This window comes from Gouania willdenowi (assembly GCF_900634775.1).
Source record: "Gouania willdenowi chromosome 24 unlocalized genomic scaffold, fGouWil2.1 scaffold_320_arrow_ctg1, whole genome shotgun sequence".
Classification (NCBI taxonomy): Eukaryota; Metazoa; Chordata; class Actinopteri; order Blenniiformes; family Gobiesocidae; genus Gouania; species Gouania willdenowi.
This window is the reverse complement of record NW_021144848.1, coordinates 1,509,873-1,533,360: the sequence shown is the minus strand read 5'-3', so window position 1 is coordinate 1,533,360 and position 23,488 is coordinate 1,509,873. Positions and strand designations below refer to the sequence as shown.

Below are 23,488 nucleotides of genomic sequence, written 5' to 3'. Positions count from 1 at the left end.
CACGCTTACAACTTCACATCTCACTCTCACTTTACAATAATCAACTCATCCCCACCCTTCATTTAATTTCAATGAGTTTAGGCCACATTTGTAAAAACAGTGGAGGATCCCTTAAAAAAAAAAACAAAAGAACAAAGTTTATAGAGCTAGTTTTGATCCTTTTCTGACTTTTTAGGTCAATGAATCTTCAGATCAGATTTGGAGTCATCAGATTAAACTCTGATACACAGCATTAACATCTTTATTTCAAACTATTATCGTTTATATTGAACGATCACCTTTAAAAACACTTTTTTCTTTTCTGTTTTTCTATTAAAGGTCTCCAGAGTCCAGGACAGATGGAGGTTCCTGGAAGAACCAGTGGTTGATCATCATCTGTGTTGTGTCCTGCGGTTCTCCAGCAGCAGAACCACCAGGCGACTCTTCAGCGTGGGGAGTTTACGGCTGTAGTTCTGATGGAGGACGGAGCTCAGCTGGAGTCTCAGACCCCTCAGGTCTATAGGAGAACTGCAGCTGCTAACGTTCAACAACACGTGGAAGAAATGCTGCCACAGCTCACTGTGAGGGTTCCTGTGTGTGTGTGGGGGGGGTGGGGGGGGGGGGGGAAAGAGGGTGAGAGGAAGGAAGGAAGTAAAGAAAAAGAACATTCCATCAAAGTCTCTCCTTTGACATCATCATTTGTTAATGGACAGCACGTGTGAGTGAGATATGCTGTTTTCAGACCAAAAAGGCCACGTCTCTAATCTGATTCTCTTAAGGTTAAATGAAACTTTTTTGTAGTTTGAGCTTTTTTTCTGTTCGACAGGTCCCTTAGTTTTATGGTTCACATTTTTAAGTTTTAAAAGTGTTAAAATCAAAGATGCTCTGGGTTTTATCGAACATTTGCACTTTTTTTTCTTCCTTGACACATTTTTTTTTACATTGAGTGCTAAATTCTCCAGGGCCTCATGTACAAAGTGTACGTCTCAATCCACAGATGTTTAAATTAGGAATGTCCCGATCAGAATCCGTGTACCGTTCATTTGTCATTATGAAACAAAAACACAAAAAACATTCATTTTTTGATATTTGTTTCCAAAACCAAAATGAAAAAAACGCCTTGTATTTCAAATTTAAGCTTGTTTGCTTTGGTACAGAAAACGAAAAACGTCAAACGAACACCTTTATCCATTTTCTCCATCACCGATTGGCCAAAGAACGTGACCCGATAACGAATCCACTGTCTTCAAACACATCTGATTGAAATGACCAGGATCGTTGTCAGGCTTCTGCAGAGCTTGATGATGAGTTCATCATTTCAATCAGGTGTGTTGGAAGAGAGAAACATCTAAAACATGCTGGAGAGTGGCCCTTAAGGACCAGGACTGGGGACCCCTGAACTACAGGAATAGTGCATTTATGGTGATAATCGTTTGTTTTGTCCAACCTCTGTGTCGCATTGGGTCATAAACAGTGTTGGGAACGTTACTTTAAAAAAGTAATTAGTTACAGTTAATCACTACTTGTTCAAAAAAGTAACTGCGTTAGTCACTGAATTACTCCATAATAAAAGTAACTCATTACCAAGGAAAGTAACTATTTGTTGTTAAAAAAAAAGTTGCTCTATGTCAAAGAATTCACATTTTTTTAGATGCGTGTGTCATGAGGTGCTTCATTAAATTTGAGTTGCTTACAACAGATGTGGACAAAGTCTTTACTCCTGGATATAATGAACACTTCACATGTACGTTCTTGCCTTTGACCACAATTAATTTAAAGTAGTGTTTGTATCGTCACCTTAAAAATGTCAACTTTTCATCAGACTGCTCCACGCTCACCATCTCTGCTGATTCATCAAATCTGCTGTGTGTGTGTGTGTGTGTGTGTGTGTGGTGGGTGTGCTGGCACGTCGCCTTAGCCAATCATAATCACTCACCTTGTTTTTCACCCGCCTCCTCACAACAGTCGAGTCAGAAGCCGGGGATACTTTCGGATAAAAGTTTATTTAATCAATGCATGTAACGCAGCGCATTTAACGTTCAGTAACGATAACAGCGTTGTAACGGCGTAAAAAGTAATTAGTTAGATTACCCCGTTACTGGAAAACAAACGCCGTTATTTTAATCGCCGTTATTCAAAACACTGGTCACAAACACGTCAGATCAGCAATACGAGGGGATAGATCAGGTACTACTGTGTGTCTGCTCCCTGGTGCTACCGTTACTGCCCACTGCTCCTCAGGAAGGGGTTAAATGCAGACAACACAGTTCATGTAGTATGTAGCTTTACATATATGACAATAAAGTAAAATATATATTCCTTTTTACTAGAACAGCAGGTTACACAGAAGTGCCTGAACACATATCACTACGCCAATGTGCCAAACCACAAGATGTGCTAGAAACCACAAGAGCTGAGTACACCTTCGCATGAACGAATAATGCATACACTTCGGGATTGGAATTGACAAGAATTTAGCGATTTCGATTCCATTATCGATACTTATCGATTTGATTCCTTACCGATTCTCTTATCGATTCTCATTGGGTGAGGTAATTAAATAATACAAATGGATTTGTTTGCTTTCACTGTTTATTATATTATCTTTGTCTCTTTAATTTCCTGCAGGGATATCAGCTCTCTTTTAATCCACCAGGTATAGATTGTTTTCACTGGATAATAATATATACAATTACAGTGCTCCTTTTGAACTTGAACAACTTGATCCAAAACTAATTCAGACATAACACAAATAATTATTCTGTAAAAAAGATCATATTAATCAACAGTACAGCTGCATTTATCAACTGTGGTAAATTAACTATTTTTGTGCAGAAAAATGAGAATGTTTGCCTTGTCAGGAAGGATACGAGATGGTTCTGGATTTAGGGCGTCTCCAGCTGATATTTATCAGCTAAACCTGACACCAATGGCAATGGGTCCTTCTTCATTCACCACCAGAGGGTGGCGCTGTCTTTGGTTGGGATGGGAGGAAGGTTTCTATGTAGTTGGACTTCTTCATCCACTCTTTGGACTATTTAAGGCCCGATAAAATCCACGTTAATGGAATCTCAGACAGAATCGACCACTGAAAACGGAATTCACTGTTGAATGCGAAAATGGACAGAATCGGCATGAAATGCAGTCACCGGAATTTTTCTTTTTTGGGGAAATGTTTCCGGAGGAGACTGCTCATCAGGTGGACCGCCCGCCCGCCGCCCTCCCATCCTGGCCACTTCAAACACCGTCAAAACTGCAAAATCCCTGACTTCTAAATACGGAGGCACCAGTCTGTGGTTTAAACAACACGCTGCTTGCATGTGACGTCATCACGTATTTGCGCCATATAAGGAACCGTCAACAGGCACTTCCTGGAGGGGGCGGTTCAGAGTCTCTTGACGTCACAAAAGTTTGAACTGGAGGAACCGTTCGTTTTTCAGAAGAGGGCAAAGCAGCAGCTCAGAAAGCAGAATTAGTGAGGATTGCTCAGAGATGCAGGAAGGAAGCCCAATAATACTTTGGGGGTATTTTTGATAAGGAATAAACATTGTAACAAGGTTTAGAAGCTCAAAAAAGTTGATTTGCATGATATAGGACCTTAAAGACAAATAAAGCGGTATCGGTGCATGTATCGAGTGTCTATTTCCCCCTTTTTTCTTCTTCAGGTTTTTTTTGCGGTAGTTTCCTCTTCCTTTTCTTCTGCATTTTTGGAGGTAGTTTGGTGGCCAAACAACATGTCTTATAAAAGTGTGTTTTATTCACAAGTTATATGATGTAATTATATATATATACGACTTATACAAATATAAAAAAGTGCGTTGTGAAAGTTTCCTCCAACAGGAGGGCCTGTCACTTGGTACCAGCAACAACTGCTGGTTTTGCACAAGATACATACAAGTATTAAAAAGTTACAGATCGTATTTGCCAAATATGTTCCAAAAGTCCCGTGCACAGAGACAGCCAATAGAATGTCCCCGTTTGATGACACACACATGCAGATGTTAATACAGACACACAGATTGGATTATGCACACACAAACAGTTTTGTTACAATAATGGCCTCATAGTCGGCTAATCAAAAAAATAATCAATAGATTAGTCGACTACAAAAATAACAGTGATGGAATCTTTACCTTCTGAACACTCCATTTGTCGTCCACACACCGCCGTCGTTGGTCACCTGCATGTACGTCCCAAAGAGCAGGCAGTGGACAGTTCCTGCTATGCCAAAGTAGTCAGTCTGAGAGAATAGGAAAGAGATTTAAACCTCAGTGGTATCACAACTAATAAATACTGGGTGTTTCTGTGTAAACAAGTGAGAGAAAAACACAGAAAAAAGGAGGTGTGTGTGTGTGTCACCTGATAGTTCCAGGGTTTCCCGCTGAGCATCTCCGTGCACTGGAATCCTGAGGTGAGACAGCGGGCGGTGAAAGCAGTGCATTGTGGGAAAAGCTTCATGTCAATGCTTTGGCCGAAGTCGACGAGGACGAGGCCGTGGTCTGAGATCTCTGGGTCGAAACATTTGTTCTCCAGGAATCTGACGAGAGTGAACAACATCCTGTCATTTTGGGCTGTTACGGCTGAATTTACGGTTGACCTCATTTGGAGACATGATTTATTGCTCTGGTTGAATGATGGAGGCCAGGCGAAGCATTGATGGTTTTATAAAAAAGGGTTTACTAAGAAAAAAAGGTACAAGATGGAACAAAGTGAAACAAAATTAGCGTCCGTCCAGGCGGACGTCCGAAGGAAGTGCCACTCTCTCTAACAGTTTCAGCTTAAGGTTTTATACAGATGAGAAAAGGTCCCAACCCTGAGAGACAAAAGGGAGGGAGTCAGATGCTCCCACAGTGAAAATGTTGGAGAATGATGAAGACATGTATAAAAGTGAGGAAGATCGGGCGCCACTCTTATCTGTCCTTGATAAGTGTGTGCGTCAGTGTATATCTGCATGTGAGCAGAGACTCTGTGCTGCACTGAGAATAATACGATCTGTACTGTTTAATCATGATTCAGCTGTTCAAAAGTGTAAAGAGTAATGCAGTCATCATGTATTAAAACATGACAAATTGTACACATGAACATACATTTGACGATATGATGATGAATACAAAAATGACCATAACAGGGCCCATGCTAAAAAGTTAGATAATTATATCCTGGATTAATCTCTGTTAGCAGGCTTCAACTAACCATACATTCCCTGTCAGAGAGAAGCTGTCCTACAAAGCACGATCACAACACGCTGAGTTAGCGTGTTGATTTCAGTCTGGTTAACCAGTAAGCTCTTGTAACAGAGGTAGCTATTACAGTGTAAGACCAAGCGCACAAGGAGGAACTGTAGAACGTCACTAGTGAGGAATAACTCTTTAAAAATATAAATAACTAAAATCCATAATTCAGTTACTGCAGCAAAAGCAGCAAGTAAATAATGCAGGAATTAATGAGTGTTAACTCATTCAGTGCCAGCCATTCTCAGAATTTCTACCGCCCTCAGTGCCAGCCGTTTTTGAGCATTTTGACTGATATTTACAGACTAATAGAATATTTTGTGCTATGACAATCTGAATTCTGATTCCATATTCTGAAAGATTAAAGTCTCTAATTTCGTCAGAAAAAAACATTGTTTCTAGCTTTTTTCATTCTTTTGTAATCCGCAGTTGAACAAGGGCAAGTTTCACACAAGTCACCAGTTTGTGACAAAACGCTGAGAAAAACGATTAGTGACTTTGAAGCAATTTTTTTTTTTGCTTTAGGAACACCTCAACATCCATGCTCTTCCCTTCTTAGCTAATGCTAGCATCAGTGGCTAATCTCTCATCCAAAGGTGCACTGCTGCCACCTTCAGGGCACATTTGGTCACTACATCAACAGATTAGCCTTATATTCACAGTAGAACTCCGTCACAGTGTATCCTAGCAACTTCCGTGAAAAAACGTAATTGACGTAATATTACGACTTTGGCACTGAGCGTTTGGATTTGAAATTAAGTAATGTTACATCAATGGCACTGAATGAGTTAAATGAGTGAAATTATTTTACATTATCTTACAGGACTGATGCTCTTTGCATCACCTCAGAATACATGAATTAATGAATTTCTTTATTGGTGTGAAAGCGCCCCAATGCACGCAGGCTTTATCAGCTGACTTATTTTACTTCATCAGTCAATCAGACAAAAATCTATATATTTCCTATAGGATGTCATTGGTAAATGAAAAGATTGCATCAATGTCTAAATATTCTCTCTCCTGTAAGTGTCTCATCAGATTCACACAGTGATGTGTTCACAATGAGCCACCTTTTATTGGACAGCTCGCTTTCTAAGACATTTGATTGGTCAGGAGGCGGGACTTTAGCACTCCTAGTCAGAACAAAATCTGGTCCCGACCAGGTTAGTTGTTCAGCCTAAATTACCATGATGATTTAGCTCCGTAAAACGTTAACCAGCTTCGTAGTCCAGCACACACTGATTAAATCCTGGAAGTTAGCGTGATAAGAGGTAATCTCGCGTCGTAACATACTCCCTTTGTGATTTGGTGTTTGTGAAATAATCATTTCGTATATTTTTCTTTTATTTTGAGTCAATTTTTGTATTTTTGTTGTGAATTTGGGCTCGATTCGTGTATTTCTGTTGATTTATATATTTTTCTCTCATTTGATATGTATTTTTTTTGTTGTCGTTTTGTGTTATTCTGTGTATTTTTGTTATGGTTTTGTATAGTTTTCTCTCATTTTAAATCAACTTGTGTATTTTTATTGTATTTTGGAATCTTTTATGCAGTTGTATATATTAGTATTATATATTTTTTGTTATTTTTCTGTTTTTGTAGTCATTTTGTGTGTTTTTCTGTTATTTTGTAGTCAATTTGTGTATTTTTGCTGTGATTTTGGAATCTTTCTTATTGCATTTTTGTCTATTCTTCTCTTGTTTTTGTAGTCGTCTTATGTCTTTTTGGGGTAAATGTGTGTTTTTGAAGTCATTTTGTACATTTACTGTGAGCTTCCAGGTACCCGTGTCTACACTGGGTGGCTAAAGTGAGCTGAAAGAAGGCTGGTGCGTTGGTTTAACGTACCTCTCTCCCAGCAGGAAGTTGTCAGGCTTGATGTCTGCGTGGACGATGCCGGCGTCATGGAGCCGCTCCACCATGTGCAGCATGCACACGGTGAAGTATAGGACGAGAGGCTGAGGCATCACTTTGTCGCTCAGCGTCCTGTAGATGTTCACGGCGTTCTGAGGGAGGAGGAGCCAGGCTTTACAACAAAGGTCAAAGGTCACTCGTAGGGTAACTGAAAAATCCCTAGATAGGTCGCTCTGGCACTTAAGTCGCAATTTGTTGTTGTTTGTCTGTTCTTTTTATTATCTATTATCTCTCTCAAGTACCCCCTGTAGTGCCATCGTGTACCCCCATTAGAGAAACACTGCACCACATGGTCATTTATAACAGTCAATGACGACAGAACATAAAGCATTTGAGCTTTCTAATGTCCTCCTCTCACGTGATGCTCTACTGAGGGGCCAGTTTGGATGCTATGAAGGGCTGGATTTGGCTCTGGAGCCTGGAGTGTGACATGCTCACCAGTAAAGTGCCGTAGTTATGGAGATCACACAGCAGAGCGCTGCCGTCAAGGAAGAGGTGAGCAGAGCGCACGTAAGTGTAGAGGTGCCGCATGTCTGGCTCCAGCCGAGTGTCCAGCTGCGTGTCGATGTAAAACTCCCAGGGATTGGCCGGTTTCTGGACCTGCAGAGGACACGGGAGGAGAACCTCTAAACACCATAAACGTTCAGGAATCCTCATCTTTTCAGTCAAAGTTTACTATTTACCGTAATTTCCTGGTTATAAAGCGCACTGTTTTACTGGCTGCATTACAATAATTTACCTTTTAATATTACCTTTACCATAGACGGAGCAGAGATCATGCCGTTTTGATCTCTGCTCCGTCTGTGCATCCTCCTTACAGAAGTGTCTCCATCAGCCTCAGAGTGCAGATCACCGTTCAATCCTGAACAAACCTAACGCGGTGATTTAACAATTTAGGTTGCTTATCCTTCTTTTACAAACTGGCTGACTTTTATTTCATCCATGCTGCTGCTGCTGCAGCGGGCTCTCTCTCGCAACATTTTTCCACGTCTTTACTATGATGAGGCAGTGTACATCATAACAAAATGAGTGCTCAGAATGATTCAGTGTGAGCAGGAATGATTTAATGTAAACAATTTCATTGTTCCACCTGGTATAATGTGACGGAGCTTAGATTTGTGGCGGCATGAAGCTTATAAATTCATGTTGGGTGTGGGATACATATGTATGTGTAGATACGTATATATGCATATGTGTGTATCCATAAAATGAAGAGTCCGTCCTTAAGACTGCTCTACTGTAAAGTGCCTTGAGATACCATTGGTTATGATTTGGTGCTATACAAATAAAGATTGATTGATTGATTGATTATAAAACTGGGAAAAATCCACAATTTAGCCACGTCATTGTTTAAGCTGCAGGGTTCAAATCGTGAGAAAAAAGTAGCGGCTTATAGTCTGGAAATTACGGTAATTACCACTTTTAGGGATCTGATATAAAGGCTTGTAAACCATGTGCATCCCAAAATCCTTTGGTGGCACTGTTTCCTCACCTGCTGTAAAGAATTCAGTAAGATTGGCCACGTTTACCTGAGAGCTTTAATTCCTTTTTAATTCAGAATAAAAGTTAAATCCTCTTTAAACTGACCTTGTAAACACTTAATTCCTAATGCTAATTTAATTCCGAATTAAACTTAAATTTGAATTAAGTGGCTGTTTTTTTCTGATTTCAATTCCGAATTAAATAATTATTCTATCTTGTAAACACTTAATTCCGCCTCAAGTTAATTCCAGTCGTTTTGCGCATGCTCGACTCGCCGCAATGACATAATCCAAGATGGCCGCCTGAACTGGAGTCGAGACTATTTATTTAATAAGAGCTTTAAAAGACACAGATATAATGCAAAGAGCAGATGGATGGAAGAATAAATATGAGGACATCCACACGGACAGACTTAATACACACACGGACGTCAGCAAACAGAACAGGCTTTATCGGGACAAGAAGCACCAGAGCTTCACTAATGATGCACAGATCATTATAAAGTTATTTTTTCTCTCAACACCCTGCATAGTGGAGGCAGAACAGCTGTTGGATTAACTGCTGGCTTTAATTGACCAAAGTACGGACTTCTATATCTTTCTCCTGCTCTGCGGATGAAAGTGAAACCGTGTGTTATTGTTGAGCTGCTGCTTCAACACTACAATCAAAATAAAAGAAAACAGTTCTCATGCGGTCTTCAATGTTGTAGGTGAAAGGAAAAGGTTTGTTGTGTTTTTTCCTGATAGAAGTGAATACATCACATTTGCCTCCTGTCCAATCAGAACCCTTCCCAACGCCCAGACCAAAAGTGGAATTGAATAAAGCCGAATAAACCGGTTTTCCATGTAAACCTCAAATCGAAATTACGATTTCCATGTAAACACGAAGCAGAACACTTTACGAATGAAAAAACATAATGTTATTGTGGCCAATGCGGCGCAAATAGGTGAGCGTATAGACGTTGGGACTGCCCTATTTAAATAAACATTTCACTCCATCAACGTGGAGAGATGATTGCACAGAAACACAAAATGACAATTAAAGAAGTGAAATTGGAGGCTGGTGGACTTAATAATGTAGAAAAAAAATAAACAGATAAAAATGTTGTTTAATACATTTTAAAACCTAATGTTATTTTTTCCTAATAATTTAATGCGTCTGCTCCATCAATTCCTGTAACTTTGCTCTCATCAGTCCATTGAAAACATCATCCAGCAGGTCTGAGCTTCTGAGTATAGCACTGTGTCATGCACACTCTCATATGTGAACATTGTCCCATCGCTGCGTAAATCACACAGCTGATCAGCTGTTTCTGGCCTGATGCTCCTTGCCACTAACGCGGCACGAGAGTTTGAGTGAAAACATGGAGAGGAAAACACAGCAGCTCACTGGAGCGGAGCGTCCAGAGCAACATCCATGGAGCTCCATGCACATCTCCACTGTGTTTTGTGTCAACATTTACTGCAGCTATGATCTGTGCGTGTGTTTGCACCTGAATGTGGGTCGTAGAAAGCAGTTACCGCAAACAGTTCCAGATTTGATTAATTGCATTAATTTGATCCACTGCAATAATTTATTTGCATTTCCCCCTCCCATTTTTTGTGCCCCTTATGAGATCTGCCGACTTTACAAATTCATCAGAGGTAAACACAGCAAACAGATTGTGGGCGCATTGTGACACACTCAACACGCGCAGTCCTGATTCCCTGGGGTTTGTACCCCTTATTAGCGCATGGAGTGACGTTTTGAGCACGTTTTAATACCCCTAAACCTTTAGTGAATCTGCCCCTTAGTGTAAACATTAGTATTTGTTTTACTAAAGGATGTCAACCTCTTACCTTTAAGACCATCCTCTCTGAGCTGACAGGGTCGGTCACCTGGTACACCGTAGCAAACGCTCCTCCTCCAGCCACGCTGTCCACACGGAGCGAGCGGTCTCCTGTCAACAACCACATCAGCGAAGGTTAAACAGAGCCTCTGAGTGGCTGCAGCAGAAATCACAAACTGACAGCAGCACAACAAAGGAATTGACTCGTGTGCAGATGTGTGTGCATGATTTTAGAAACCAATGTCGGGCTCTGTTTCTCTAAATTAGAACAGTTATAACTGGTTTCTTTGTTTTTATTCCAATCCTGACTGGGGGGCGAGTCACATTTTTTATGATTTAGGGATCTATTCTCCTATGTTTTTGGCTGCGTGTCCTCAAGTCCGTTACTGCGCGCCTTCAACCCAGTTACCCCAAATTTCCACCAAATGCGTAGCTGCTGTGTTACAGCATTTTCATAAAAGTCAATGTGCCAATTTGCACCACATCCGTATGCGGTCCCTCCACAACAAGTCTCTCCATTATTTTTTTTTGTGGATGCCACAGCTGTGCTGCATGAAATTGACAAAAATAAGGTGGACAGAAGTTGTGCACAAACACACATTAAAATGTTTCTGTCTGAGCCACAGTTAAAATCTCTCTTTATTTCTGCCTCATACTAACGACAGATGAATGTTTGTTTGTGTGGAAAGCCTGATTTTTATTAATTTCTTACATTCAGAAATGATATGCGCATTAGACATAATCCTCCTCTGTCATTAATACGGTACCTGTAGATCTACAGTGTGATAGATGTGATGCGCTGGAGGTTTGAGGAAATAATGCGAGTGATTCTGCAGAGCATCCTGCTTCCTACAGAGGAGACAGATGTTTATAGTGAAACGGACCCATTCCTACATAATACGCAGTATAAAATATAAATTGATTAAAGCCTTATGTAAACGAGCCACAACTAAAGCTGAGCCTCATTTCTAAAAATGTGTGGGAACAGTTCCTGGTATTCATCCTCTCATGTGCATTTCACCAACCTCTGTATATATGACAGCTTGTTCCACTTGTTATTTACTCTGTAATGGATCGAACTGTAGCTTTACGTTGGACATTTTATGAAAATAGTTGGAGATCAGTCTGAGGTCTGTCAGAGTTTCATTTACTAAGCAGCAGCTGATGTGCACACCCGCACACAGCTGATCACCTCCACGATGCTCCACCCCCCGACCCACCCCCCGGAAAAAGAGTGGACGATACAAATGAAATATCATGAAATGTAACATTTGGTCCTAAAACTGGTAAATGTGTAAATGTAAACACATTGAGCCCCCACCACCCCCATGACAGCGTGACAGTAACTGGGCTTCTATTACAGGTTTTTGCAAAATAAAAGCAATATTTCTAAATGTCCACAAAGTATAATTGCGCTTTGAATGTGTTTCCACTGAACGTTGTTTTAGGAAGGAGCCTCTAACTCACGTGAAATCTCATCCCTTGAGAAAATGGATGCTCAGAACCTACTTATAATATTGTGTATTCCGTTGTTGTTTCACGTCTAATGTGGCACTAATCATTTTAAAGTATAATGCTAAAAAATGTCCCGGTTTTCTCTTGTTTACACATACTGCGTACCTCAGAGAGCAGTGGTCATATGACCAGGTACGTCATGTTCTGTGATGTGTATTTGCAAAAAATTGTGCTTTTTAGCAATATTTGAGTGTTTTCAATGAGAAATAATGCTCGGTGACTAAAGACCAGTAATGGACCCTCAAAGCCCTGTTGAAGCAGCTTTAGTCTCTCACCCATGCTGAGAGTCATTTTGGGGGCGATGTTGGGCATCCTGCACTGCCAGCTGATGCAGCAGGGGTGGGCGGTGAGGGGGGGGCTGAGCGCTGACAGCAGACCTGAGATCAGCTCGCTGTCCCAGGGGTCCGACACCAGCTGAAGAGATCCAGTCCTCGCTGGACTCTTCATGGAGGCGTCCTCAGCGTCGGTCTGAGGGGGCGGGGCTGTTGTCATGGAGACGTCGAGGCTCTTTGAAGCACGAGGGCTCATGAAGGCGTCCATGTCTGAATCGACGGGGGCTTCAGGACTCCTGATGGTCATCCAGTTCACTTTGATTGGACACTCGGGGCTCATGGGAACGTCATGGTCTGAATCCTCGTGGATCGTGAAGCACTCGCTCTGCGGTCCCAAAGAGTTTATGGCGGCAGCTTTGGGCGGCTCAAGGCTGGCATACACCTCCCACCCAGGCCTGGAGGACTCGCTGGAGCAGAGGGTCTGGTCTCTGAAGGACAGTGCGGCGGGAGGCTGGGTCATGGTCTGGTCTCTGAAGGACAGGGCGGCGGGAGGCTGGGTCATGGTCTGGTCTCTGAAGGACAGGGCGGCTGGGGGCGGGGGCTGGGACATGGTCTGGTCTCTGAAGGACAGGGCGGCTGGGGGCGGGGGCTGGGACATGGTCTGGTCTCTGAAGGACAGGGCGGCTGGGGGCGGGGGCTGGGACATGGTCTGGTCTCTGAAGGACAGGGCGGCGGGGGGCGGTGGCTGGGACATGGTCTGGTCTCTGAAGGACAGGGTGGCGAGAGGCTGGGACATAGTCTGGTCTCTGAAGGACAGGGCAGCTGGGGGAGGGGGCTGGGTCATGGTCTGGTCTCTGAAGGACAGGGCGGCTGGGGGCGGGGGCTGGGACATGGTCTGGTCTCTGAAGGACAGGGCGGCGGGGGGCGGTGGCTGGGACATGGTCTGGTCTCTGAAGGACAGGGTGGCGAGAGGCTGGGACATAGTCTGGTCTCTGAAGGACAGGGCAGCTGGCGGTGGAGGCTGGATGATGGTGACGGAGGAGGAGGTGAGCAGAGCCTCGCCCACGATGGTGCCCTGCTGGGCCGAGGACGGCAGCAGCTGACTGACCCTCGTCTCTGAGAGCTTCTCATCACTCGGGCTCTGCTCGATGATGGGGCTGAAAGAAGAAAAGCAACGACCAATCAGCTCTATGCGTACTGACTGGTCCACTCACCAGACTTCAGCTCAGGATCAGAATATACTTTATTAAAGAGGCAATAGTATTAAAAATTCCCTTTGAATGAGGCTAAAGCAGGGTTTTTTTTTAGCCAAATTAATTCACATGTAATATTATAAGGACATTTTTGTTATTCTATCATAACAAGTCCATTTTATAGGTCTGTTTTAAAGGAAAAATGTCAGTGCAAAAGGAGGAAATGTAATTGGAAAATATATGAGACGTGTGTGAGGTTTCTTTTTTCACACATTTAAGTAGAAGCTATCAAAGGAAACTGGTGTATTTTAGTGTGGCTTATTTACACTGAAATGACAAACAATTACATTTTCTTGTGAACTTTTCATTGAACAAATTTAATAAAAACAAACAAAAGTCCCATGTGTTGTGCATTAAAGGCACCGTATGTAGTGTGCACTATTACTGGTTTAATAAAGTCATTATAATTACAATCCAACTTTTGTTGCCAGAATCTTACCACCCTGTGACACATATAGCTCCTAAGCAGTGATTACTCATGCAATCCACCTACTGGGGTTTAGAAAGAGATGATACAAACTCTTTGTATTACATATGACTAGTTGTTTTTGGACTGACTTTCATTTAAACAAATGTCTGGTGCTATTTTTTTGTTTGAGATTTAGTTGTTTAAAAAAAAAAAAGATATGGCCCAAACCGACTGGATTCCACGTAAGAAACTGGCAACCCAAATGAGAAACTCATTCTGCTCTCTGATTGGATAATCTGCTTGAAAAATATAAACACAAACAATGTAGACATCATGTCCATTGTATATTTAATTAAGAATAAATTCACTTTAAACTTTTGATCAGAAAAGGCCAAATATGATTTGTGCATGTTGACCTATTATTTTCCAAAAACAGCGAGTCCATGCTGACATGCTAGGTTAGCTTGAATAAACTGTTTATTAAAATCATACCGGCTCCACTCCAGACCCCACCTCTCAGATCAACTTGGGTGTGTCAATTGGCTTTTAACTGATACCTGCCAAATAAGGGCATGTGGAAGCCTGACAAGTTCGGTTTGGTCCGAACAAGGCCCATGCATCACAGGGTTAATACCTTCAACGTTTTAGTAGCCTAATAAGCCTGATAAAAAAATTGTGTTTTGTTTAGTGTTACCTTCTTCTCGGCCGCTCCTGTCACTCTTCCTTCAGTCTTTCTTTTCCCATTATCCTCTTTAAAAGCTCCATACACGAGGCACCCACTATACAGTCCTCTGTCTTAGCGTATTTGACTAAATTTGCCTGATCTGAGTGCGAAACAATTATCTGTGGCTGAGCTCTGCAGAGCTGCGCACTCAAGTCAAGTGGCCTAGCAAGGCCTCAAGCTTCTTTATATGACTGATAACATTGGGAAGTGGCATCATTTATGTTCATTATTATAAATATATGTAAACTGTAACGGACTGGGTCCCATGTCATGAGTTATGTTCCACATGTAGTTTATTCAATGGTTTACAGATGTTGTAGTTTTCCATGGCCGTGAAGGCATCATTGTTACGTGCAGCATTCTCTGCCACTGTTCATCTTTGTTTACATGTGTTCTGCACGTTGATTGGCTGGGAGGCTGGTGAAGGGCGGGCGTAAGCGGGGAACATTCTGTTTTCACGGGTGTTGAGCGAGGTAAATGTCGGAGTAAGACCGTCCTGTTTGTGCCCATATTATTTATTTTGGCGTCGACTTCGAGCTACAGTTGTCGGGTTGTGATAACTTCCATTAAAGGAGACATATCATGGTTTTAAATCCTTCTTTTTTACATATAAATCATACAGTTGTGGTCTATATAAAGCAGAACTGCAATGCTTGGGTCTGAATTCCTCATTATTATAGCTCCACCCCTTTTCTGATGTGCTTCTGAGAGCAACTCGTTTTGGTGCGGTCTCTTTAAATGCAAATGAGACACTTCATTCCCCGCCCCCTCTCCAGGTTGCAGAGGTGACACTCGGTTCAACTCCACCCTGTTCGGCCATTTTTGTAGTTTGATAGAAGAGATACGATTATGTAGCGGCGCAGAAACTTTTTATTCACACGTTATTTACAAAATGTCAACAACAGAAGACTTGTCCATCCAGCTTTACATGTTCGAGCCAGAGTCGGACCCGGCGGAGCGAGATGAAAATGAAGATGATGAACCTGCAGAACAACGTCTTCATATGGATGTTAACAAGTGAGCTAACACAAGCGCTGAGCTAACGCTGCTTCATCAACCTCCGCCAGTATAAAGAAGGATTTGCCGAAAGACTTTGTCTGATTGAGGGTTCAATTCCTTCTATCTTTAGAGACGACGAACAGAGCACTTCGGTAAGCTGTAAATAACGCTAAAAAGTGTGATGATAAGACGTCCCTGTCATTGTTTTGTTAGCATTAGCAGTTGCACCGTCTTCATATGTTAGCGCTGTGTGCTCCCCGGGCTCGGTTGAAGTTCATCCGAACTTGTTTACTTAGAAAACTCGATTCTGATTTTTTACCCCTTTAAAAAAAAAGAAAAAGAAAAAAGATACTGGATTTAATTATTGCAAATATTTTCTTTTAATTGAAAAAGTGAAAACAAATGTCTGTGTTGGGAATGAAGTGCAACTGCAAAGCTTTAACTAAGAATGATAAATCCCCTGTGAGTTTGATGAAATAACAACCTGCCCAAACAAGAAGAGGTTGTAGCGGGGGTCTATCGCTAGCCGTGATTACACATGATTAAACGGGAAATCAATCTTCCAATTTTGGTTTTTAATTCCCCTCAATAAATAATCCGATTTCGTTTAATGGTGTAGCCTTACTGTGCGTACTAACGGGTCCACTCACCAGACTTCAGCTCAGGATCTACAAACTACTCGTATATATTACTCAAGTAGAACTACTGTTACTTGATTGAAATTAGTAAATATAAGTAAATCATACATAAAATACTCAAGTACAAGTAAAAAGTAGCTCATTTAAATAGTACTCAAAGTAAAAGTTACTAGTTACTTTAACCCCCCACATTTATTTTTCATAATAAATCTTGCCACAGTGCCCTGGCATACAGTAAATATCTTATGTATAAACTTAAAAAGGAAGAAACCAAATCATGCACAATTGGAATTTAATTAATGTATACAATAAAAGGTTTGCCAAAAATTACTATTCTTTTTAAAATAAAATAACGCCAATGAATTCAATTCAAAATATAAAAATGATCAGGCTCTAAGTATAGATACATTTATGAACTCTAAAACTGAAAAAATAACCTCCATTCAATGCTGTTTTGGTGCCGTGCATTACATTTAATCTGATTGGTCAGCAATGATGTGATGCATTTGAATGTTGTCTGGTTATTTCATTATTTTGTAGTTTCACAATGTCCTTTGATTATTTTAAAACAAAAATAATAATTTACACAGCAGGGCGTAGGAATGTAAAGAATTACTTATTTTAGAAATTACAAGTAAAATTACTGATTTAGAAATATAGCCATAAAAGCAACTCAATTACAGTAACGTACTTTCACCTCTACAAAAGGCTGCAACAGTTTTCCCAAATTTAAATCCCCAAATATTTCCTCTGAAAAGTAGATTTTTGATTACCACAGCAAATCTAGGAGTCGCTTTTTTAACCCTCCTAGTTTTTATACCTCACCATTTTCCTCCTAAGTGACCAAAACATTGCTTCCTTTAGCAATCACAGATATGTTCATATGCCTTTCTTTTTTCTTACACTTTAAACCTGATATCTGGAGGATGAAAAGAAAGAGAGAAAATTCAAAAGCAAACATCTCGATGTCCCTCCTTAAACAGCTCCACGACCTCCCCCAGCCTCTGCCAATCTACCAGAAGCCTTTTGTGCACACACATTGTGGAACATCACAAGGTTGCATCGGGTTGCAATGATATAGGTCTATGGGTCATCGTCATTCATTTGGCCAAATAATATTTACCTGTTTACTGTTGTGGCACACGGCCTTGATTCCGTGCACAGTACTGCATTCACTTTGATTGACAGACTCCGCTACAGGAAGTCAAAGCCTACTGGCTGTGCGATCGTGGCGCTATTTTCTATTTGTATACGGGTCTATAGGACAAAGGCGGGACTTAAATACATTAATGTCTATGAATGACCAGAGGCAGTTGACCATAGTAAAAGACTAGTTAGGCATTTTTCCCATTACAAAAGAATGATACATAAACATAGATTTCTCAGAAACTCTGGATATCAGCTATAAGGACAAATCTTTTCCAAACAGCTTTGCATACCTGAGTTTTTTTGCAGGCCGTACCACAAAAGCACCTTCCTCAGCATCGCTGTTTATTTCTGTAGGGCGGGAAAAAAAATTCAGGATTGGAAAACAGACCAAATTAAAATAGGAAAAAAAACTTTTTGTTTCTCTGATATGTTAAGAGAAATTTATTCAGGCAACATTTTTTTGGCGCTACGTTACCTCGGTCCTGGACCTTGTGTTTTTAGAGTCAATTTGTGTATTATTGTTCTTAATTTGTATTTTTTTTTCGCTCATTTTATATGTATTTTGTGTATATTTCTGTAGTCATTTTGTGTGTTTTTTTCTATTAATTTTGTATATTTTTGTAATCATTTTGTGTGTTTAAATTCATTTCGTTTATTTTTTGTTGTCATTTGATGTTCCAGCGAGCTCATTTTGTCAAAAGCGCTGACTGCAGAAGGGCTTTTGCTCCATGTAGGAGCAAAAGTGACTCGACATCTTACACTGAAGTAAAGAAAACATCAAATCAATCAGCAGATGCCTCTGAAGCAGACTGGCAGCTGACAGTCGAAACACGTCAGGAGATCAAAATACATTTTCTGAAAAACTGTTGTCTGAATAAATGAAAACCGTAACATATTATTCAAAAAGAACACCAGATGAATTTGCTGGAAATAACTGTTTGTTCTATGGCATCACCACTGCAGTGAACATCTGAACGGTTTTACTGAAAAACATCAGACACAATTTAGAAAAAGAAAATAAAATAAATCAACAATCAGCACATTTTCAGATTTTTGACATATATTCACTTTGAGGCCTCTGAACCTTTGCCATAATGGATCACCAGTTATAATGATGACCAGTTGAAGTGATACACCAATGTATGCTCAGGCAGTGTCAGCTGATTTCACCCTACAGTCACTAACTAAACTACCAGGTACATTTCTGCATTTTTGTTTTCATTTTGGAGTTAATTTGTGTGTTTTTGTTGTTGATTTGTATATTTTTCCATTATTTTGTATGTGTTTGTTGTTTTGTGTTTTTCTGTTAGTTTGTGTATTTTTGTATTCATTTTCTAAGTTTTTTAAATTCATTTTGTGTATTTTTTGTTGTGATTTGGTGTTCCAACAAGTTAATTTTGTCTTTTGGACTGTTACATTACCTCGGTCCTGGAAAGTCTTGCTGCTGAAGAACTCCTTGTTGGTGCAGGGGGTGGACACGCAGTGAGCCAGCATGGCGAAGTCCGAGGTGCTGTTGGGCAGGTGGAGGGAGTTGTAGCACGCTCCCCACACGGCGCTCTCATCCGGCATCAGATCTGAAGGTGTGTCCTAATGAACCGCACATGGGAACAACACTAAGTACTGAGCAGAGACTAGGAGCTTTAAAGCAACACATGCACGTACTGTGCACACTTACGTTGGGTTTGTCAGCCTTGGTTGCTGTGGTGATGTCGGACAGAGCTCGAACTGGTTTGGGCTTCGTAGAAACGAGAGGAAGAGCGGCACTGGACACGGGCAGATGCACAGGAACGTAATCTCATCATGACACAAAAAAAAGGGTCTCAAACACATCTGAGCAAAGTGCTGTTCTAATCGTTTAATGACTTCTTTTCCTTTCCCTCCTTTTTGTGGGCGTGTCTGTGCGTTACCATTAGTGTTCGCTGAACATTTTGTGTGGTTTAGAGCAGGGGGTGTCAACCTTTTAAGGGGGAATAAAGGGGAGAGATTTTTTGGGTCCATCCATGAAGTCAGCAAAATGATGGTCCATTGTTCTATGAATCTGTGATAACCAAATTTATTTATGAATCTAAATACTATCCACTGTTATCCAGGAAAATGGGTTAAAAGTGACGAAAAATTTTGGAAAAGGTGGTGAAATGGGATTTTATAAAACACAGAAATTGGTTAAAAGTTGCAAATTAGAGTGGCCAAAAACAGACAGAAAAAGTGGTAAAAGGTTCAAAGTGTCAATATTGGAACAATTTCTTTAAACTGGCAAATAATGGGTATGAAAAATTGTGAATGTGGTAAAACTTGCAAAAATAGGCATGAAATATGATGAAAAGAGGTTAAAAATGACAATAATGAGTCAATATATGTGACATGAGGTGGAAAAGTGCTAAAAATGTGCAGAAAAGTAATTCAGGTGGCAGAAATTAGAGTAATGTAGCAAAAATGCATTAAAAAGAGCAAAAAAAGTGATAAAATTTATCAAGTTTGGTGTAGTAGCAGAAAAAGGGTAAAAATAAGCAAAAATTGGATGAAAATATTCCTAATTTCCTGAAGACATCTGGCCACCCCCTCCCAGTGTCTCACAACCCCAAATGGTGTCCTGACCCCAAGGTTGAGAACCCTGGTTTAGAGGAAGCTTTTAAAACATACTGTGAAACAACCTGTTGGTACTGTCTGTGTGGGGTTTGCATGTTCTCCCTGTACTTGTAATGACTTTCTTCCAACCATCCAAAATTATTCATGTTAAACAAACAAATGAATAAATGCAAAACAGGCAAAGTCTGCTGTGCAACTTAAAGGATGTAGCGATGCCAACACAGCGTGTGCCTTTTACCTGCCGTTTTCCTTATCACTGTCCTGGAATATGGTAAAAGATGCTTTTGGTGGAGGTTTGGTCACCACAGAGACCTTTCCTATAAATTACAGCCAGAAAAGGAAAGCATCAGCTGCAGGAAAACAAAATGGACCCAGAGAAAGAGGAACCTCTATAGCCCTGCAGATATGACAAAAAGATGTTCACTTCAGGAAGAAAACATGAACATTTGTACATGGGGGGGTTTGAGTAGCTGAATCAATTTTTAATGGGATCCACGGCATAATGGGTATAATCTTTCTAGGGCTGGGCAATATGGACCAAAACTCATATCTTGATATTTTTTTTCTCAAAATGGCAATATACGATATAAATCTTGACACGGCTGCACAATATGTGCCACATTTGGCTTGTTCCGCTATGAGGGACAGCATGTGTGAGTGAGTTCTGTAGTGTTGCTTGTTTAGGGGTAGTTCTAGGTTAGGACGCAACTGTGCTTCTCATGCTGTTCTGAGAAGTAGCATAAGCAGCAACTCCTAAAACAAGTATTTCGATATAAGATAAGTTATACATTAAAATATATATATATAAATACATGAGATATTGCAATTTTCTATATCACAAAAATATAAAACTCGTTATACCTTGAATCCTAATATATTGATCAGCCCTAAATGTTCCTGAGAAATGAATGAAAACGTGTAAATTAATTCATGTTGTAATGGGGATTTAAATCAAATTGTTCATTCTTTAAAGGGCATCTTTGTCATACACAGTTGTGACTGCAAACAAATCGCAATTTTCCCCTTTCCATGTGTAGAGCATTGTGGTATCTTATATCTTGCTCTGGATGCAATTTACAGTATTTTCAGCTATTTCATGACAATCCTTGTCCCCAAAAACCTACATTTTGCCACAAAGATCAGGTTTCTAAGTCTAACAGAAATAAAGTTATTTTAAAATTGAAATTTGATTTTGAGTGAGAACCAATGGTGGGCCAGTGTGGTTCCCATTAAAAATGGATTCAGCATTTACTGAAAACCCCCCCCCATGTACAAAATGGAGGAACGCGAACCTGTCCCAGCGTCAAACTCATTCCTCTGAGCCTCGTGCAGTATCGTCGTGTTGCTGAACGGTTCTTCCAGAAACGTGGGAGCCTGAAACATGTCCATGATCACACCTGAGACACACACACAGCCCTGAGTTAGACGCGCACACACACAGCACAATGGGGGCCATCCGTCGCCGCTCACCCAGCGCTTCACGTGTGTTGACGGTGGGCGACGGCAGAACGCGAGAGGGCGTGGCTTGGACGTAGCCCAGCGAAGTGTTGGGAGTGACGTGAGAGAGGTTGGCCGTGACGCTCTGAGAAACTGATGAAAAAATAAAAACATGTTTGGTTAGCTTAGCACGTAGCAATGCTGGTTCAACATGATCGAAGGGCAAAGGGGCGGAGCTAGGTTATCTGCTCAAACTTTGCCTTTATGGACATCTGTAGTTTTAGGTGAATTAATTTGACTTACGGTCAAGTCTCTCCTCTGTCTCCAGTGGCTGAGCCATATCTCTGAGGAAACAAAGACACTTAGATCAGATGTAGGCAAGAGGTGGCCCTATGTCTATCGCCCCTAAAACTAATGAACAAAATGACTCCCAAAACACACAAAACTACCGCAAAATACAACATAGAAATAATGCACAAAAGTAAACTAAAAAAAAAAACAATGGCCTTCATTTAACAACGGTATTTATCAATTCTTACGATCAGATCTGAGCTCGTGTACAATAATCTGAGTGTGTGGATTTCAAAATAATGTATTAAACAAGCCTCCGATGTCATTAAAGCATAAGCAATCAGAACTAAACTGATTATTAAAAGGAATTAAACAAAATATAATGAATTTCAAAAGCCCACATTATTACTGTTACCACTTTTCTTTTTTTGCAGTTAGACATGGGAAAGTATTTGAATATATGATGACCATATAAATAATTATGTTCATGCAGGGCACCTGTCTGTGTGCTATTAAATAAAAATATTGATGATTAAGCAATTGATGTTTTTTGGCTCTCAGTGGGAGGGGCTAAAATGTCTCAATCTCAAATGCAGTCCATGAATCAGTCACAAATCCATTCGATGATATATGGCGATATTTTGCCGTGCGATAAATCATCGATCCAAAAAGTGACCAAATCAATTTTTAAATCATGTTTTTAACGGGGGAAAAAATGGAATTATGCTAACATATGCATAGCACATAAACGCCCAGTCACTAGGTGTCAGTGAACGCACCATCAGACCTTGTTAAACATACTGGACACTTTTATAGATGTATGTGGTTATTTTTTAAAAAGAATTTAAGAACTTAACAGAATCAGAATCTATTGTAGAAGCAAATGTTAAACTTGTTTGAAAAATTTGATTTGACAGTTTGATAAACATACGACTTTTATTACAGTCAGTTACCATTTACTGGTTATTGCAAGTTAAAAAAATTATTTACAAATTGTATTTGATCCCATTTTGTACTTGTGAAGGTGAAATTTGTAATTATTGATATTGTGATGTATATCATATTGTTTAGTATCAGTATATATTGTGACAAAAACAAAAAAATACAACAAAATGACACAAAACAACAACAAAAACAGCAACAAAATGACACTAAATGAAAACAAAAACACACAAATGACACAAAATGATGACAAAAAGGCATAAACGACAACGAAATTACACAAAATGATGATAAAAACACACATGGCAAAAAAAACTACACAAAATGATGACAAAAATGGCAGCAAAATTACACAATAAGACAACAAAAAGTCACAAACGGCAACAGAAATGTTCTACTTGTGAAGGTGAAATTTGTAATTATTGATATCGTGATTAGGGCCCTATAAAATCAGTTTTATTTTTTTTCCACATTCCGTTTCATTTTTTTCCACTTTAATTTTCTAAATTCTGTTTATTAGAAATATTTATCGTTTTGTTAAAAAAATATTAGTTTTTAACTCCTGTGAGGAAACAAAATAAATAATAAATTAAAAAAACTCTTAATTAAACAAAAATGTATGTCAAAAATAAAGTACACACATTTAAAAGGCAGATATAAATTGTAGTGTCATGATTTATTCTGATTTCTCCTTTTTAATTATTTATATGTCATATAAAGATGTATGAGAACAGCATTAATGTCACCTGATTTCCTCTCAGGGATCAATGATTTACTGAATCTGAGCAAGTTTATTATTTAAGTTCTGATCAACTTGGTTTAAATTTACCTAATTTAAATGA

At 40.0% G+C, this 23,488-nt stretch overlaps 1 protein-coding gene across 2 annotated transcripts in view; it reads right to left on the bottom strand.

Annotated features, from left to right (window-relative positions):
* Positions 1 to 368: 368 nt before the first annotated feature.
* LOC114458260 (mitotic checkpoint serine/threonine-protein kinase BUB1) overlaps positions 369 to 23,488 on the bottom strand; it is a 36,095-nt gene continuing 12,975 nt past the window's right edge. For both annotated transcript variants that reach the window (XM_028440626.1, XM_028440627.1), the window contains 14 exons: positions 21,717 to 21,757; positions 21,447 to 21,566; positions 21,269 to 21,373; positions 20,215 to 20,293; positions 19,066 to 19,153; positions 18,812 to 18,977; positions 17,681 to 17,738; positions 12,222 to 13,375; positions 10,442 to 10,542; positions 7,560 to 7,721; positions 7,056 to 7,213; positions 4,339 to 4,516; positions 4,113 to 4,219; positions 369 to 570 (listed from right to left, as the gene is read on the bottom strand). In XM_028440626.1, the coding sequence (XP_028296427.1) occupies positions 372 to 570; positions 4,113 to 4,219; positions 4,339 to 4,516; positions 7,056 to 7,213; positions 7,560 to 7,721; positions 10,442 to 10,542; positions 12,222 to 13,375; positions 17,681 to 17,738; positions 18,812 to 18,977; positions 19,066 to 19,153; positions 20,215 to 20,293; positions 21,269 to 21,373; positions 21,447 to 21,566; positions 21,717 to 21,757 (2,716 nt within the window). In that variant the 3' untranslated portion in view covers positions 369 to 371. The remainder of the gene's footprint in view (positions 571 to 4,112; positions 4,220 to 4,338; positions 4,517 to 7,055; positions 7,214 to 7,559; positions 7,722 to 10,441; positions 10,543 to 12,221; positions 13,376 to 17,680; positions 17,739 to 18,811; positions 18,978 to 19,065; positions 19,154 to 20,214; positions 20,294 to 21,268; positions 21,374 to 21,446; positions 21,567 to 21,716; positions 21,758 to 23,488) is intronic.